The sequence below is a fragment of the Cavia porcellus genome, unplaced genomic scaffold (assembly GCF_034190915.1).
Source record: "Cavia porcellus strain 051 isolate PalLab524CR breed Dunkin Hartley unplaced genomic scaffold, mCavPor4.1 scaffold_9, whole genome shotgun sequence".
NCBI lineage: Eukaryota > Metazoa > Chordata > Mammalia > Rodentia > Caviidae > Cavia > Cavia porcellus.
The window spans coordinates 55,545,145-55,561,788 of record NW_026947492.1 but is presented as its reverse complement, the minus strand read 5'-3'; the positions used below and the strand labels follow the sequence as shown (position 1 = coordinate 55,561,788).

The following is a 16,644-nucleotide window of genomic DNA, read 5'->3' as shown; positions in this document are numbered from 1 at the left end:
TTAGCCTCTGGAGTGCTGGGATCACACGTGTACAGCACCACGCCTGGCAAAAAACTTCTAGTTTATGTTATCCATGCATTTGGACTTCAAGAGAAGGGGATGGCTAGTAGATGAGGGTTTAAGGAGAGCAGTTGGGAGCTGCCTACAAGTATACAGGAGTCCTTTGCAATAAGTGGAAAGTCCTGGCACAGTTTGGGGACAAATATTTCAGGGCAAAGCTAGAAACTGACCTTGGAGGTTGATTTTTTTTTCCTGAAATAAAAGAAACATGACTTTTGATGGCACTTTTTAATTTCAATAGACCCACACGATCCCATAACAAAGAGTCCCAACCGATGGAGGTCACCACCATGTGAAGGTGAATATATAAAAGGAATGGTCCATCTTGGCCCAGACTGCCTCAGTAAACTGGAATGCATTATAGGATACCTGGTACCCCTGTGCCTTAATGTCTTTCTGTAGGCAGCTCAGAAGGTCCAGTGCGTAATAATAATCTAAGTTGCAAGGCCCAAACTTGACAACTGACATCTTTTTTGACTCCAGAGAATATATAGGTGCTGCACACCATGCAGCGTGCTCCTCATTATACAGCAAACACACCACCACTTTCGATAGACGCCTCCCCACAGCCTCTGCCCGGGCCAGGCGCAGCAGGAGCTCCAGGTTCTCGCTGTAGTTTGGCACTTGCAGCAGAAACTGCTTCCGGGACACCTGCTCACCAAACATCTGAGGCGTGTCCTCCAAGAGCTTGACCAGAGGCTGAATGTCATAGAACTGGGCCTCACGGTATACCTCAGAGATGTCCTGCGTGGGCACCCGTCCGCTGCGCAAGTAGTCCAGGATGGGATGGAAATAGGTGCCAGGGCGGTCAATGAAGAAGCGGCCTTCAGCATCCTTGCAGGCCGTGGCTGAGCTGGAGAGCATCTCTGCCAGTCTGGAGCCAGGGTATTTCCTCAGGGTGTCGGTGGTTGTGGTAAAGATTTGGCCTCCCACATTGAGCTCCACCACGGTACATACCTGGGGGCACAAGCTCAGGATGAACCAACAGCACCACCTCCAGGAGGTCCTGATTTATTTTCATCCAGACAAGAACAGGAACACAACTTGGGGGAGCCTGCCCCATCATTGGCTTCAGCTATCAGAAGCCTATCATGCTGAAGAAGGTTGTGCTTATGCTGTATGGCTCAGCATACAGACATTTTAAGCAGAAAAAAATGTTTTAGTTTGATACCAGAAGTCTTTCAAGTATTTTATTAATTTTTATTGTTTTTTCGTACTGGATATCAAACTCAGGACCTCATGCTTGGCAGGCAGGCACTTATGCCACTGACCTATATCCCCAACCCCTCAAGCATTTTATTATTTTTATCTATTTAATTATTCAGTACTGGGAATCAAATTCATCCCTAGCCCCTCAAGCGCTTTATTTTTATCCATTTAATTATTCAGTACTGAAAAATGGAATCAAACTCATAACCATGTACTTGCCAGGCAGGCACTGTGCCACTGAACTATATCCCCTATCCCATTCAAGCATTCTAACACTGTCATTTAGAACATAGAATCTTACCAGTGGAAACTGCTGTGGAAGTCACAGCAATATTTCCAAAATCTGTGGCTTTTGACAAACTTTTTGCCCTCCCTGTACCTGTTTCCTCATCTACAAGCTGGGCATACAGAGTTGTTAAGTCAGGAGGTCCTAACAAGTATTCATTGATTTATGATACAGTAAAAGGTTAAAAAAAAAAGTTAAGGACCACTTTCGATATTTTAGAAGGGTTAAAGGCACAGCACTTTTATTTTGTTGGGTACTTGCTGGATCTCCATATACTGAGCTACCAATGGAAGACAAGAATTCATATATCATCAGCAGCTCTGAGTACCATTAAGGTCATAGATGATTTGAAAAATGGAATAGTGACTCACACTTGTAATCCCAGCACTTGGGAGGCTGAGGCATTGAAAACTGTTAAAAAGTTTGAGGTCAGCCTGGGCTACATAGTAAGTTCAAGATGATCCTTAACTCATAGTAATAAGCAGTGATACAAACAGCTTGGTGATGCCACAAATACACCCATGGTGCACTCCTATAATCCTAGCACTAGGGAGGTTGAGACTGGAGGATCAAAATTAACCTGAGTTCAAGGCCAGCCTGAACTGCGTAGTGAGAACCTGTCTCAAAAATAAGTAAATGAGGCCAGGTGTGATGGTGCACACCTGTAATCTCAGCATTTACAAAGCTGAGACAGGAGGATCACCATGAGTTGCAAGCCAACCTGCCCTACAAAGTGAGATCCTGTCTCAAAAACATAAAAAGATTGATGTTCCCATTTGAACTCAGGTTCCCTGTATTCCAAAGTTTGAGCTCTTTGTCCCGTTATCAGTCACCTCCACTCTTCCTTCCCTAACTAATTCATTCCACAAACGTAGGGAAGGGCTATGAGTCCAAGACTAGTTCTAAGCACCTAGGACAGAGTCCTGCCTCAAGGAGATCACAGGGGAAAGCAGCAACACGGAGCTAGCAGGTGTAGCTGGTGCACAGGAAGACTCAAAGGAAGGGGTCAGCCCTCTCTAGGTATGGGTTAGAGTTGTGATGGCTACCGATGAACAGACGTGGAGTCAAAGGAATGCTGGAAATCTGACCTGGATTTTCCATCACAAGACACTACAGGGCCAGGTAAGGGACCTGGCCCAGGAATGTCCTCAAGCCTTAGTAGGTGTGCCCTCATTCTCTACTAGTCTGTGGGCTCTACCTCTAAGATTAAGTACCACCCTGAATTAGGAGCCAGATGCAACCAGCTGCTGGGAAGCAGTGAGTTGCCATGGTAACAGTTCCTACCACAGGACAGTTCTACTGCCTGGAAGGCAAAGGAGTGAGTGACAGCAGCCAAATGATCAGCTGAGAACAATCAGCCCAGAAACTAAGATCTTTCTCCCATAAACCTCAGGGAGCTGTTTGGTAAGTAGAGGTCACCTGACTATAGCAGGCAGTTGAGTGGGAAGTTGATTACTTTAATCCTTGTGTATTTTGTACTGGGGATCAAACTCACAACCTTGCGCTTGCTAGGCAGATGTTTAAGTCACTAAGCTAAATCACCAGTGTGACCGTTCTGGCGGCCCGGCCTATGTTACTTAGGCCACTAACGGCTCACAGGTGCTCTTCACCTCCCTGTAATCCTGGTGAGGAAAGCTCAGAGAGAAAAGGCACAAAGCAAGGGTGAGATGAGGTGGAGGCGGGACTGAATCCCTCTCACTCAGTCTCTCTCCAGCTCTGTATGTGTCCCACCCCTTCCCCACACCCTATCCCTCCAAACACAGTCATTAGCTCAGGCCCTGGGTAGTTAGTTCTCTTTCCTTATCTGCTTTGAGATTTGCTGTTTGTGAAACAGGGAGGCAAAAAGGACTTGGAGATTTGGTGTGGTGGTACATGCCTGTAATCCCCTTTGTAAGGCTGAAGCAAAAGGGTCACACAAGTTTAGGACCTGTGCTGCATAGTCAGTTTTGTGTACTTGCTTGTCTCCCTATGTAGTTGAGGCTGGCCTTGATACCACAGACACACAAAAAGATGTTTAATTGGTGAGACATTTTTAGAAGCAGCCTATCTAACACATCTGTCCCCTTTTTGTGCCTCTTCCCCAGCTCTACTAAGGAACAGGTACCTGGCAAGTATTCCTGAAAAGGTAGAAAAGGTTATCTGAGTCTCTGGGGCCACAGGTTGGGAAACACATGGTCTCTAGTAGTCACTGCAGGATGTCAAGCTGGTGCTGGCCCTGAGGATACAGGGACAAATGGGCTCCACATTCACTCAGGTCCAGGGTCCTCTCCAAACATGCATACATTTCCTTAGGCCATCCTCAGTGGAGTGAATAGAAGGACATTTCCATGCAGAGGTCCCCAAGGCCCTCAAGATCTCACCCTAGGCTTTGAGTCCAGATACCAAAAAATAAAAAACAAAAATAAAAAAAGATCCCTCCCTAAGCCTACATCCCCATGTTTACAATTTCACCCTATCTCAGTTGTATGAGCCAGAAATCCTAGTTAATCTTGCATCTGCTCCTGCCCTCAATCTCTCCCATACAACTAAGTCCTATCTGCTGGTACTTCCATCTTTTTTTCTTTTTTGGATAAAGAATGTTGCTATGGGGCTGAGGATTTAGCTCAGTGGCATAAGCACCTGCCTGGCAAGCATGAGGTCATGAGTTCCATCCCTGGTACACAAAAAAGTGTTACTAAGTGGTTTAGGTTGGCCTCAAACTCTGCAATCTTCCTGCCTCAGCCTTCCCTGCCTCCCACCACACCTGACCCTCCTATCCATTCTGCGCTCTAAAACCAGGGAGCACATCTTTGGCTGATATACAAAGCTAATTTCATTCCTTGCATCAAGCACTTCCTTAGCTCATCATTCCCTCCCAGATAAACTCCAGACTCCTTAACAAGGCTTACAGGATTCTGCAACTAGCTGCTGCTCCGCCACCAACAGGCAGGTCAGGTTCCCTCACCACCAGGGCTTCAGTCCCTCCCTTGTGGTCACCGCCCCTTCAGGGAGTTCCCTCAGGAACCCTTCTGGCAGGGTTGCCTTGTGTTCCCGCAAGACCCTCCTTTGTAATATATACCCGGTTTGTTCATCTGTACCCCGTTAGACTGAGAGATTCCTAAAGGAAGCACCGGTCTGGGTTCATCACTAGGTCACTAGTACCTGCTGCAGGGCTCTGCGCAACTGCCACACTCAATAACATCTGCGGAACTGAATGCAGCTCACCTGAGGCGCTGATGCAACAGAGCACCTGGTATTGTCTGATCAAGGCCAGTCTCACCCTCCCTACCTGCCATTAAGCTCACCGCAGGCTCTGCTTTACCCTCGGCCAGACGGTAATTGAATCACGAAGTTATAGAGTACCCAGGGCACTCAGCATCTAGCAGCGAGCGTGCTTTGGTGACTCGGGAGAGAAGAGCAAAGCCTTTAGCAAACATCTCCCGGTAGGAAAGGGAACCCTCCCTGCACTGCTGGACGGCTCTGCCTCCTTTCTTTCAGTCTTCAGGATGGCGCTTAGTCTAGGACCAGAGTAAGTGCTCTGCTCCTGGAATGCACCTCCCCCAGACTCCTGTGCCCTGGGAGGGCACAGACGGACACAGTGGACCTGGGGACCCAACAAGAGGGCCTGGGCAGGAAGGGAGGGAGGGCACCGGCCGGCGCTCTGGCGGGCTTCCCCATGGGGCGGGAGGAGGAAGGCACCGGGAAGAGCTGGGGACCACAGCTGGCAGCCCTGGGCGCGGAGGGGGCGCCAAGAGAACCCAAAACAAAGACGTGGGGCAGAGGGTGAGGGCAGCTGGGGGGGCTGGGCGAGAAAAAGAGTGAAGAAGAGATCTGCAGAGCTGGGACTGGAGACCAATGCGCGAAGGCAGAGCGATCAAAGCTGGAGGAGCAGCCCAGGGCCAAAGAGGGGGCCTCCGGCGAGGAGCGGCAGGCTGGAGCGGGGCAGAAGGCGGAGATTCACGCCAGAGAGACCGGAGAACCTGAAACCAAAGGCGGGAAAGCCCAGGCTGCCGGGCTGCAGAGCAGCGAGGCGGGGAGACGCAGCTGGCCCCAGCGCCCCCACCGCCGCCGGGCACTCACGCTGGGAGGGCTGGGCCGCATGTTCCGGGGCGTTGGGGTGCTGCTCATCCTGGTCCCGGGCGCAGCAGCACAGCAGCCTGGCTTGGTGCAGCCACCTCTGGCCGGCAGAACCGCACTGGCTCGGTGCTGGTAGCAGGGGCAAGCCAGTCCAGACTGGGCGGGCTTTGCAGACACGTTGGGGAAGTCCTGCCTCTTTCTTAGCCTTGGGCTATTTAACATTCAAATGAGGATGACTGAGGAAATTGATACTGTTACAGGAAACTGAGTTAGCTACATATTAGTTAAATATTATAGGCAGTGACACAAGGCTAGGTCCTAGAAGCCCAGATACCTTGCCACTGTGGGGGAGACAAGACACTTCCTGCTGCGGGCCAGGCCTCAAGACTTTTAAAAGATCAAACAAATGCATCCACATCCAAAGGACTGATATTCTAAATAGCTCCCTATCACCCTGAGGAAGTCTGGGTGGCTTTCCACCATACCAAATCTCTAAGGGGAGAGTCACTGCTCTGTAAGAATGCCTGCTTTCTAAGTGACTCGCTTTCCCATTTGTCCCTAATGTAATCAATTTTACCTGAACAGTTAGTCTTACTGATTAACCATGGTTCTGTCCCACCTTATGCCTTCTTCCTTGTGAGTTTTCAGTTTTCCCCACCTTGAACCCATGATTTTACTCCATGATTTTACTCTATAAAAGTCCCTAGAAAAGACAGATTCCTTGGCAACCCACTAGGGACCCCTTCTGTCTCTCTCAGGTGGAAGCTTTCTTTCTCTCAATAAATATATCCTGTTTTTAACCTTCATTGTTCCTAAAATTCATTCCTCGATTTTAGAGAACATGGACTTGTACCAGACATGTAGTAGGTTGGGACTTGCGTTCTCCTATATCAATAGGATCCACTGGAGACTTTACCCCTCCCACCACCTTGAGAGGAAAGACTCACAGCGGCTGAAAAGTATGAAATATAAATGACCTTTATTTTGAGAATGCAGGGAGAGACACCCCCGATCCCCTGGGGCGCAGCATCTCCCCCCAGGGTCGGCGATCTCTCCGTGGAACACGTGGAGAGGGGGCATATATGTAGCTTAGGTTAGGGGTGGTACCTGAGGGGCATTAGGGATGCACAAGTAGCCCATTGGTATACTTTTGGCGCCATAAGTAAATTCCTAGGGGTGGGGAAGATAGAGCCATAGGTAAACTCCTAGGGGTGGGGGGGATAGGGGCTCCTCGCTTCCGGCTGAGGCTTTTCCAGCTACAGTGTCCGGCCTGGGCCAAAACTCTTTCAAAGACCATTTGTGCCCACTCTGTGGGTAAGAAGAGAGAGGTTCCTGGGAGTAGGGCGGCCAGTGTGGAAGGTGCCTGGCTGTGAAGTAGTTTTCCTCCTCAAAACAAGCTGTGAAGTAGTTTTCCTCCTCAAAACAAAACAGGCAGGAGCTGCATAACCTCTTAAAAGCCCTGTGGCAAGGAGAAAAAAAGAGAAGATTTGTAGTCTTGTAATCCACAAACGAGCCCCCAAACTCGAGTTGAAAAAATGAGGCAAAAACATATTTTAAAAGCAGCACTGATTTTATCTTGGGCCCAGCAACACAGTGCAGTAGGAGATTGCAAAAGTTGTGTGTGTGTGTGTGTGTGTGTGTGTGTACCTCTATACTTTTTACCTTTAAGTACTTATCACAATTTACAAAGTAAAGGGGTTTGGGTGTGGATCAGGAGATAGGCTAATGGGGAAGATCCTGTTTTTCCTCAGCAGAGAATAGAGGAGTCTAGCAGCAATTAACAACATTTTGTTACCTTATTGTAGCACCACATCTGTTATTTGTAGAGGGCAGCAATGGTTAACATATCAATTAGGTCACCCAGAGGGAGAAGGGAGAAGAAAAACGTGTACAGAACAGTTAGGGTCACATTACAGGTATTTTGGTATAATACAAATACAATGAAGCTCTTTTTTTCTAGTGTACAACAGTAGAAGAGAAACTGACAAATACTATTTTGGCTAAGTGAGTAAGCAAGGTCAAGTCAGCAGTTACAAATTCTGGTGTTGTATGTATACTTCATAAGAGCAGATAAAAATGATTTTCCACCAGAACTGTTGCTATGATGTGTGCCTGTAATCTCAGTGGTGTTGACCTTTCTGTCACTGTGACAAAATACCTTAGAAAAACAACTTTAAACGAGGAGAGATTGATTTTGGCTTGGAGTTTGAGAAGTTTCAGTCAAGGGTCAGCTGATTCCACTGGTTTTTGGCCTGTGGTTGTTATAGGCAACTAAGTTAGATAAAAATATAAGCAGTCAGGCCTGGGCCCTCAAGGAGCATCCACACCCTAAGGATAAACATCAGAGACTGATACTTTAAATAGATACCAACTCCTTGAGGCCCAGTAGAGCCACTAGCCCAACTCTCTATAGGAAATGTACTATACTGCATTTATACCTATTTGCTATGTGACTGGCTTCCCCACTTAATCCCAACTTAGTCAATTTTACCTGAGCAATTACACTCATAATCTTATTGGTTGACCATAATCTTACTGGTTGACCTTCTCATGCTCATCTTGGACCTGCCTCACATCATGGTTTTGCTTTATAAAAATCCCAAAACAGGTAGGGTCCTTGGCAACCCACTCAGGATCCCTTCTGTCTCTTTTCTAGAAAGAAGCTTGCTTCCTCTCAATAAATATATTCTGCTCTTAACCTCCATTGTTCCTAAAATTCATTCTTCTATTTTAGAGAACACACACTGATAGTGGACATCTAGCAGGCTGAGAGTTTCTTTCCCTTATATCATGGTGAGGCAGAAACCTTATATGGGTTGGGACAGAACCCTACGGAGTTTGGGGGGAGGCAAAATGGGCAAGGTACCCCTTGTAGGATTTCCACCGGCACATCATACATACACGCATGCACACACACACACGCTGTAGGAAGGTGAATAGAAGGAAAAAGGGAGGGAGGAAGAAGCAAATATTGAACATGTAAATTCCTGTGTATGTTTCAGCTGGCAAGAAAATTATGGGAAAACTCCAAGCAGACTCTGGACTCCAATGGGGTCATCTTCAACAGTGTGTGACCTAGAGCTTTTCTTTTTAAGTGAAAGTGAACTAAAAGTCAAATTCCTGACCCTCTTGTTGCAGGCAGCTGAATTAGTTAAAAATATTATAGGCAGTGAGACCGGGCTAGGTCCTCAAAGGAGCCAGTACAGAAGCCCAGATACCTTGCAACTGTGGGGGAGACAGACACTTCCTGCTTTGAGTCAGGCCTAAAGACAAAAGATCAAACAAATGCATCCATATCCTAAGGACTGATATCTAAATAACTCCCTATCACCCTGAGGAAGCCTTTAGTCACAATACCAGCCCCCTAGGAAAGAGTCTTTGCTTTCTAAGAATGCCTGCTTTTTATGTGACTCGCTTCCCTATTTGTCTCCCATGTAATCAGTTTTACCTGAACTACTAATCTTATTGGCTAATCATAGTTCTGTCCCACCTCATGCCCATCTGCCTTGTGAGTTTTCAATTTTCCCCACCTTGAACACATCTCACCTCATGATTTTGCTCTATAAAAGTCCCTAGAAAAGACAGAGTCCTTGGCAACCCTCTGAGGGACCCCTTCTGTCTCTCTCTGACAGAAGCTTTCTTTCTCTCAATAAATATATTCTACTCTTAACCTCCATTGTTCCTAAAATTCATTCTTCAATTTTAGAGAACACAAATTGGTACCAGACATAGTAGGTCAAGAGTTTCATTCCCCTATATCACTCTCACAGTGTAGGATGCCAGATTGGAGGGTAAATTAGAAAAACAAAAATTTGCCACATGGTTAACACCTTAAAACTTCCTCATTCCTTAGTTCTGGGTGAGAAAAGCCCCCTCCAAAACTTTTTGACTAGAGTTCAGGTAGATTTGGAGCCCAATATGCTCAGCTGCACTAACAATAAAAACAACCAGGAATTTAATGAAAGATGGACCTGAATTAGGAGTGTTAGTGGATGCTTGAAGAGAAGAAAATCCAGTACAGAGGGTTATGTGTGAAGCCTGGACTCTACCTCAGCCTCAGGGGAAAAAGGAGGGTGTTGTGGTCAAATTTTGCAAGGGAATAGATTAATACAGGACATTTATAGGATTATTTTATAGTATCTACCCAAAATTAAATGCAGAAGAGTGCAGTAGATCTGTCCATTCGCTTCATTAGAGACTCAAAGAATCCAGCTGAGGGCCTGGATCCCATGGCAATGTCCTGCGTGAGTCCAGCTGAAGACCTAGAACCCATGGCAATATCCTCCACAAGAGTCCTGCTGGAGGCCCAGAGCCCATGACAATGCCCCCTGCAAGTCTGTATCAAGGATCTGCACTGCACCAAAGGCCAGTGGTGGAAACTAGAAAGTCTGTGCCAGCAGGTTGAGGGATGTGCACTGGAGCCAAGGAGCAATGCTCAAGTTAAGATCCATAGATCCCCAGAAAGAAACCACAGCCATCTTCAGCAACAGTGAGGACCTGAGTTCCTCTGAGGATAAGAACAGCTGAGTTCATGTCAGGAAAATCAGCATGACAAGCTTTTCCAGGAGAATCAACAACACACCATCTTTCCCTCCAGTTCTGCTTTTATACTGTCAGCAACAATCCTCAGGTGGGCAGCCACACTGACTCAGCTCAGCTGGGTGTTACGAGTTGACTGTTAGTTAAACCACCACAGAGTGGGAGAGAGCCAAGTGGGAGGAGGCTAAGTCCATCAGAGAGCAGGAGGCACAAAAAGAGCTGATAGCTCACCCTAACCCTCACCCTGGGTTCAATCTCCAGTACCACAGGAGAAAAAAAATAAATGTCCAACAGATACATGTTCACAATCTAAAATCACAAACCACAAAGAAAAGTAAGGCACAATGAATAGGAATCCACAGGATATCAAGCCCTTTTGATATTGATGGTTACCAGGCACAGAACGTAAGTGTATTTAATGTCCTTAAAGAAATAAAAGGGTGTGTTTAAAACATGATGAGCCAGATGCAGAGCAAGATAATCACAAGCTCAAGACTAGCTCAGGTACATTAACAAGTTCCTGTCTCAAAAAATAGAAAAGGCTGAAGATATAGCTTGATGATTGGCTCTGGATTTGGTCTCCAGTACTGAAAGAAAAAACGCAGGGCTAGAAGTTGTGCATGATGGCACACATCTATAATCCTGGCATAGTGGAAGACTGAAACAAGAGGACTGCAACTGTGGGCCCAGCCTGGGCAATTGATTTACCGGCTTACCAAGATCTTGTCTCAAAACAAAAAATAAATAAAAATAAAAATAAAGTGCGGGAGATGTAGCTCAGTGCAAAAGTCCTGGGTTCAAGCTCCAACACCATCCCCCCAAGCTCAAAATGACCATGTAATTTTTTAGAAAGTAAAATAGAACTTCTAAAAATGAAAAAAATAAATAATGAAAATTTCCAGCAACAGAGAAGGGATTGAAGAAATATAACTAAAGGAACAATGAGGTATTACATTTCATCCAATTTGGCAAATATTAAGAACAAAACATAGACTGGGCATGGAGGCACACACCTATAATCCCAGCACTCAGGAGACTGAGGCAGAAGGATTGCTGTGAGTTCGAGGCCAGCCTCTTCTACATGGTGAAACCTTGTATTGAAAAGATTTTAAAAAAAATATATGCAGAGGCAGGAATATAGGAATAGCTACTGAAACTTTTCTGATTGGAAGATGAATTTCTGTGACCTTTTTTGCAAAGTACTATGACTATATCAAACAAAAATGAGCCAAGAATCTCACTTCTGAGAATCTAGCCAAAACATCAGTCTGAAAGGATCTATGAACACTCAGTATTTATCACTGATCTGTTTGTGGTGGCAAAAAAATAGATACTTGGGGTTGGAGATTTAGCTTAGTGGTTCTAGCACCTGCCTGATAAGCATGAGGTTGTGAGTTCAATCCCTGATACCAAAAAAAAAAAGAAGGAAGATATTCATGGGCAGCCATGCTGAACAGGTAGAGAACCATGAAGCCAACCCATTCCCTCCCACGAGCCAGCCAGTGCACATGGGCTGGGAGACAAGAAGAGTACCCCCTCCAAGCTACCAGCTGATTCAGAGGAACACAGGCTGAGATGACAGCAACTGAAGTAAAAGAAACAATTTCATACCTATATTGTTTGACTGACTTTGCAGGCCTAAAGCCAGTAGTCTGAGCATCTATTTAGAGGACAACAATTTGTAATATAGAAACTATGGGGGATTTCCTTCCGTCTTTTTTTTTTTTTGTCTTTTTCATTTTTATTGGTACCAGGGATCGAACTCACAACCGCCTGCTTGCAAGACAGGTGCTTATGCCGCTGAGCTAAATCCCCAGCCCCTCTGTCTTCTTTTTGAAATTCAATATTTTTCTCACTGTTTTGTTTCATTCTATTGTTTTGTTTTATTCCCTTTAAAATAAAAAAATTTAAAAATACGTATTTGTGACAATGATTGAATAAGTCATCATTTGTTGTAGAATATTATGCATCTACTCAAAAGAAAAGGGGAACAGTGGTTATGTCTATAATCTCAGCTATTTGAGAAGCTGAGGTATGAGGATAGCAAGATCAAAGCTAGTCTGGGCAATGTAGCAAGACCCTTTTTAGTTTTGAGACAGTGCCTCCCTATATAGTTGAGGCTGGTTTTAAGTTCACTATATAGTCCAGGCTGGCCTTAAATTTGTGGTGATGCTACTGGGTTAGTCCCATAACTTCTAGGACTACAGGTGTACAGCACCATTCTCAGCCAACCCTGTCTTTAAATAAAAATGAAAAATGAGACAGAGTGTAGTGATACATACTTGTAATGCCAGCACTTGGGAGGCTGAGAGGCAGGAGGATCATTGTGACTTTGAGGCCAACCTGGACTACATAGTGAGACCTGTCTCAAAAAACAAACAAAAAAGGGCTGGGAATTTAACTCAGCGGCATACGCACCTGCCTTGCAAGCAGGCGGTCGTGAGTTCGATTCCCCAGTACCAATAAAAATGAAAATGACAAACAAACAAACAGGAGTTGGAGTAGGTTTATTTCTTTTCACCATGATTCACTAACTCACAATAAATATCAGATCAGTATATATAGTGGGAATTCATTTTGTTTTGTTGAGATAGGACCTCACTATGCTATTCAGACTGACCCTAAACTCACTATGTAGCCTAGACTGACCCCAGACTCACAATGTTCTTTCTGCCTCAGCCTCCTAAATCTTAGAACTATAGGCATGCACCACCACACCTGTCTATAGTGAGCATTAGTTTGTGAAAACATATAACAAATATACTAGACTACTTTTTATGTAAGTTTTGTTATGTTATCATATAAGTAGAAAGATGGTTAAAGATACATACCAGTGTTAACATTCATTGTTCACTAGGGTAGGGGTAGAAATGAAGAGTTTTTAAATTAATGCATCTTTATATCAATTGTAATGAATTGTTTTTGGTACCAGAGATGGAACTCACAACCTTGCACTTCCCAGGCAGGCACTTATGCCACTGAGCTAAACCCCTGGCCTGTGATGAATGTTAAAAAGTACAAAAGAAAAAAGTCAACATCATAAGATAAGCACTGACATTCTAGAAAGTCAGCTTTTCAACCTGGGGGAATCCGGGCAGGCTTCATGAAAGAGGGGGCACATGAGCTGGATCTTAAAAGAGTAAGAGATTCATTGCCACGAGGTCTACAGCGGATTTTTGTCAGTGGTAGTTGAGTTGTGACAAGTGAAGCAAAAAAGAAAAAATGACCATGTTCTGAGCACCGGCAGCAAATATGGGGCCTCACATTAGTCCTTCCAAATAGTTAGAATTGCCTTACTGACGAGGGAAACTGAGGTTTGGAGAAGTTAAAGGAAGAGTGCAGAGGCCACATAGCTGGTACTTATAGAGCTAAGTTTGAACTTCATGTATTCCTCAAAAGCCCCTCAGCCAGGCATGGTGGCACAGGCCTGTAATCCCAGCATTTGGAGCCAGAGGCAAGAGGATCTCAAGTTGAATCTTGCTGAGCAACTGAGCAAAACCATGTCTCGAAATAAAAGTTTAAGAAGAGTTTGGGAGGTACCTCAGTGGCGGAGAACACCAGGGTTTGATTCCCAGTGCTGACAAACAAATAAACCAAACCTCTCTCTTTGGCTATACAGAATTGTCTTGTATTTTGCATTTGTCTTTTTTTGTTACTATAATAAAATACGTGAGGCTGGACTCTTTGGTTCAGTGGCAGAACGCTTGCCTGTCATGTGCAAATCCCTACATCTGATCCTCAGCATGGTGACAACAACAAAAACAGAGATCCCTAAGGCTGGGCACTTTACAAAGAAAAGAGACTTATTTATCTCACAGTTTAGAGGCCGAAAATCTAAGACCAGGAGGCCCTTAGATTCCACCTTGGTGAGGACCCCTTGGCTGAATTCCATCATGACATTGGCCTCAACGTGGGAGTGTGAGAGGGGGAGATCATATTCACCCGGAGACCAGAGGTCAGAGCGCAAAACCAGGGAGGATTGTAGACCTCGAGGTAGGTACCACCTCTAAAAGCCCCAAGCCCTATCACAGGACCACCCTGGGAACCTAGCTTCCAACACATCACATCCAGACCATAGTCCACGCCTTAGCATTAGTACTCTGCAAATGGTCCACGCCAAGGAGAGGGCCTGTGATCTCTTCAAGGGGCTTCCCTGGGTTGGGAGCTTCTTGGGGCCCCACACAGCACAGATACCCACATTTGTTTGTAGAGTTGTACTCCTCCCAGAGAGCTGAGTAGCTGTGTAGGCAGGGATGATCCACAGGGAGGCAGAGTTGTAAGGGTCTTCACCAAAGGAAAAAGAGCCAATACCAACAGCCTGGGCTTTTAGCTCCAGTTCCTGCTTCTTCTCCATCCCAGCCTCCTGAAACACAACCAGCACATGAATTCCTTTCTGCTTTTGTTTTTATGCTGTTCCCTCTGCTTGGCGTGCTTTTCCTGCCTGCTTATTCTTCTCTGCCTACAAAACTCAGGCATAGTTTTTAAGACCCAACTTGGGTATCAATGGTCCTCTTCTTCCTTTTGTGTCCGTTAGAGCCTCACAATTCAAAAATAAAAAATACTACCATATTTTTTAAAAATGTCTGAATATCTGTAAGTTCCAGCAATGAAGTGGAGCACTAGCCAGGCATGGTGGCACAAGTCTATCTTCCCAATGTTTGGGAAGCTGAGGCAGGGAAATCACATGTTCAGGGTCCGCCTGGACTACATAGTAAGATTCTGCCTCAAACAAAACAAAACAAACAATAAAACAGAGCGGCAGGAGACATGAGGCCTGAGTTTCAGCTCTGTTTACATTTGTCCCTGCCCCTTGTGGGCCTCAGTTGCCCATCTATGACATGGTGGGCGGCGGGGGTTTTATCTGAGAGGGTCCCATGATCCAGCCTTGCTTGATACTATGGCAACCAAAAGGTTCAAAGAGGCCTCCAGTGCAGTCTGTGATTAGATCTTGTTTCCCATTGGCCTAAATCCAAGAGAGAGGGCTGCTTGCCTTTGCCCTCCTCCAGCTCACCCCTCTCTGCCCGTCCTGAGACAAAGCCGCCAGCCCCTCTGCTCTCCAGGCAGCGGGGCTTTGGGCCAGCCAGCCAAGTGGCAGCTGGGACTAAGATGAAAGGGCCCTCAGAAGGTCACCTGTGGCAGAGTGCCCAGCCCAGCTTGGCAGCCGTGGGCCCAGCTGTCCCACAAGGCCTCCCACCCACCGCTCCCACACAAGGCTCTCTTTGTGAGTGCCAAAGAAGAAGCAGCCCTGCCAACCCACAAGGACTTCCTTCCTTTCCCTTTGCTCTGCAAGTGCTTGAGAAATACCCAGTTTTTAAGGAATGCTCCGGACCTGGACCAGACTGGCCTGATTTGTGGCAGGTAGTCAAGAGTTTTATGCCATTTAATCTTGGGAACAATGCTGATAACACATCTCCCCCTTCCCCAGCATACTGGGAATTAAACCCAAGACCTTCACACTACGTCCAGTTGCCAGTTGCCAGGCTGAGCTCTAACTTGCTGAGATTATAGGCATGCACCATTATATGTGGCTGTCATGCTCTTTTAAGAGAAGAAGAATATACATCTCTGAATGCCTACTATGTGTCAATTAGGGTGCCAAGCGCTGGGGAAAAAAGTAAGCCCAGGATGGGAGCTGATCTCACAAGTTTCACTTTCACCAGGAACAGAGACTGTAATTGAATACCACAAATAAACATCTGGTCACAGTGTGAGCGGTGCTTGTACCAGGAACCGTAGCTATGAATAGGTATGCGGAAGAGCAGGGGAAAGGTAGGCATAGTGACACACACCTGTAATCCTAGGACTCAGGAAGCTGAGGGAAGAGGATCATGAACTCAAGTCCAACCGGGCTACACAGCAAGATCTGGTCTCAAAAAATGAAAGAAAGAAGGAAGAGAGGAAAGGTGAGCAGATAGAAAATGGTGCTTTCTTTCATCAGCAGGGAGCCAGGGCAGTGGGGGCCTCCCAGAGGTGAGGTCTCAAGGGAGGTGAGGAGCCAAGTGGAAAAAGGAGGGTGGGATACAGGGTGCATGGCCCTGAGCCCTGAGGCTGGAAGGTGGTACTGGGTCTGAGGAGAAACTGGAGGTCTGTGGCATGAGAGCAGGGAAGGGCGCTCCCTTTCATCACCTTTGGCTGAGGCAGCCGCTGTTAGGTCATATTTTGAACTCAGGAGAACATCAAGCCTCAGTGAATCAACCTCTCTGTCAACCAATTTGTCCTCCCTTTCCCCCACACCAGGCTTGGAGCTCATTATTTAGAAGCACATCCCTTGAACTCTGGTCCCTCCAGAGTTTCTGGGAGGAATCCAGGGGTCCTGCACACCAGTGCCAAGCACAGGCAGGCACAGTGCATCCATGCAGGACAGAAGTTTGGCCGGCTTCCTTGTGGAGCCCCCACCTAGCAGAGTTCTTTGCTGTAGGGAACAGGCAGCCAGTCTCTGAGTAAGGATGAAATTTGCTCACTTTGGGGCTGGGAGTGTAGGTACGTGGGTGAGC

At 46.2% G+C, this 16,644-nt stretch overlaps 1 protein-coding gene and 1 long non-coding RNA gene across 2 annotated transcripts; both read right to left on the bottom strand.

The window, feature by feature from the left end:
• Positions 1-273: 273 nt before the first annotated feature.
• Kctd14 (potassium channel tetramerization domain containing 14) lies at positions 274-5,848 on the bottom strand. Its single transcript, XM_013151176.3, has 2 exons — positions 5,615-5,848; positions 274-1,017 (listed from the first exon to the last, which is right to left on the bottom strand). The coding sequence occupies exons 1-2, from the start codon at positions 5,831-5,833 to the stop codon at positions 343-345; spliced, it is 894 nt and encodes a 297-aa protein (XP_013006630.2). The 5' UTR covers positions 5,834-5,848; the 3' UTR covers positions 274-342.
• Positions 5,849-6,564: 716 nt separating this feature from the next.
• LOC134477563 (uncharacterized) lies at positions 6,565-14,951 on the bottom strand. The gene is made up of 2 exons (XR_010049577.1): positions 14,349-14,951; positions 6,565-7,070 (listed from the first exon to the last, which is right to left on the bottom strand). It is a non-coding gene; the product is annotated as an uncharacterized LOC134477563 (long non-coding RNA).
• Between the last annotated feature and the right edge of the window lie 1,693 nt (positions 14,952-16,644).

Coding starts and splice junctions, on each gene's coding strand:
- Kctd14 (XM_013151176.3), bottom strand. CDS start 5,833: ATGTTAAATAGCCCAAGGCTAAGAAAGAGGCAGGACTTCCCCAACGTG. Junction 1,018..5,614: donor TGCGGCCCAGCCCTCCCAGC/GTGAGTGCCCGG, acceptor TTGTGCCCCCAG/GTATGTACCGTGGTGGAGCT.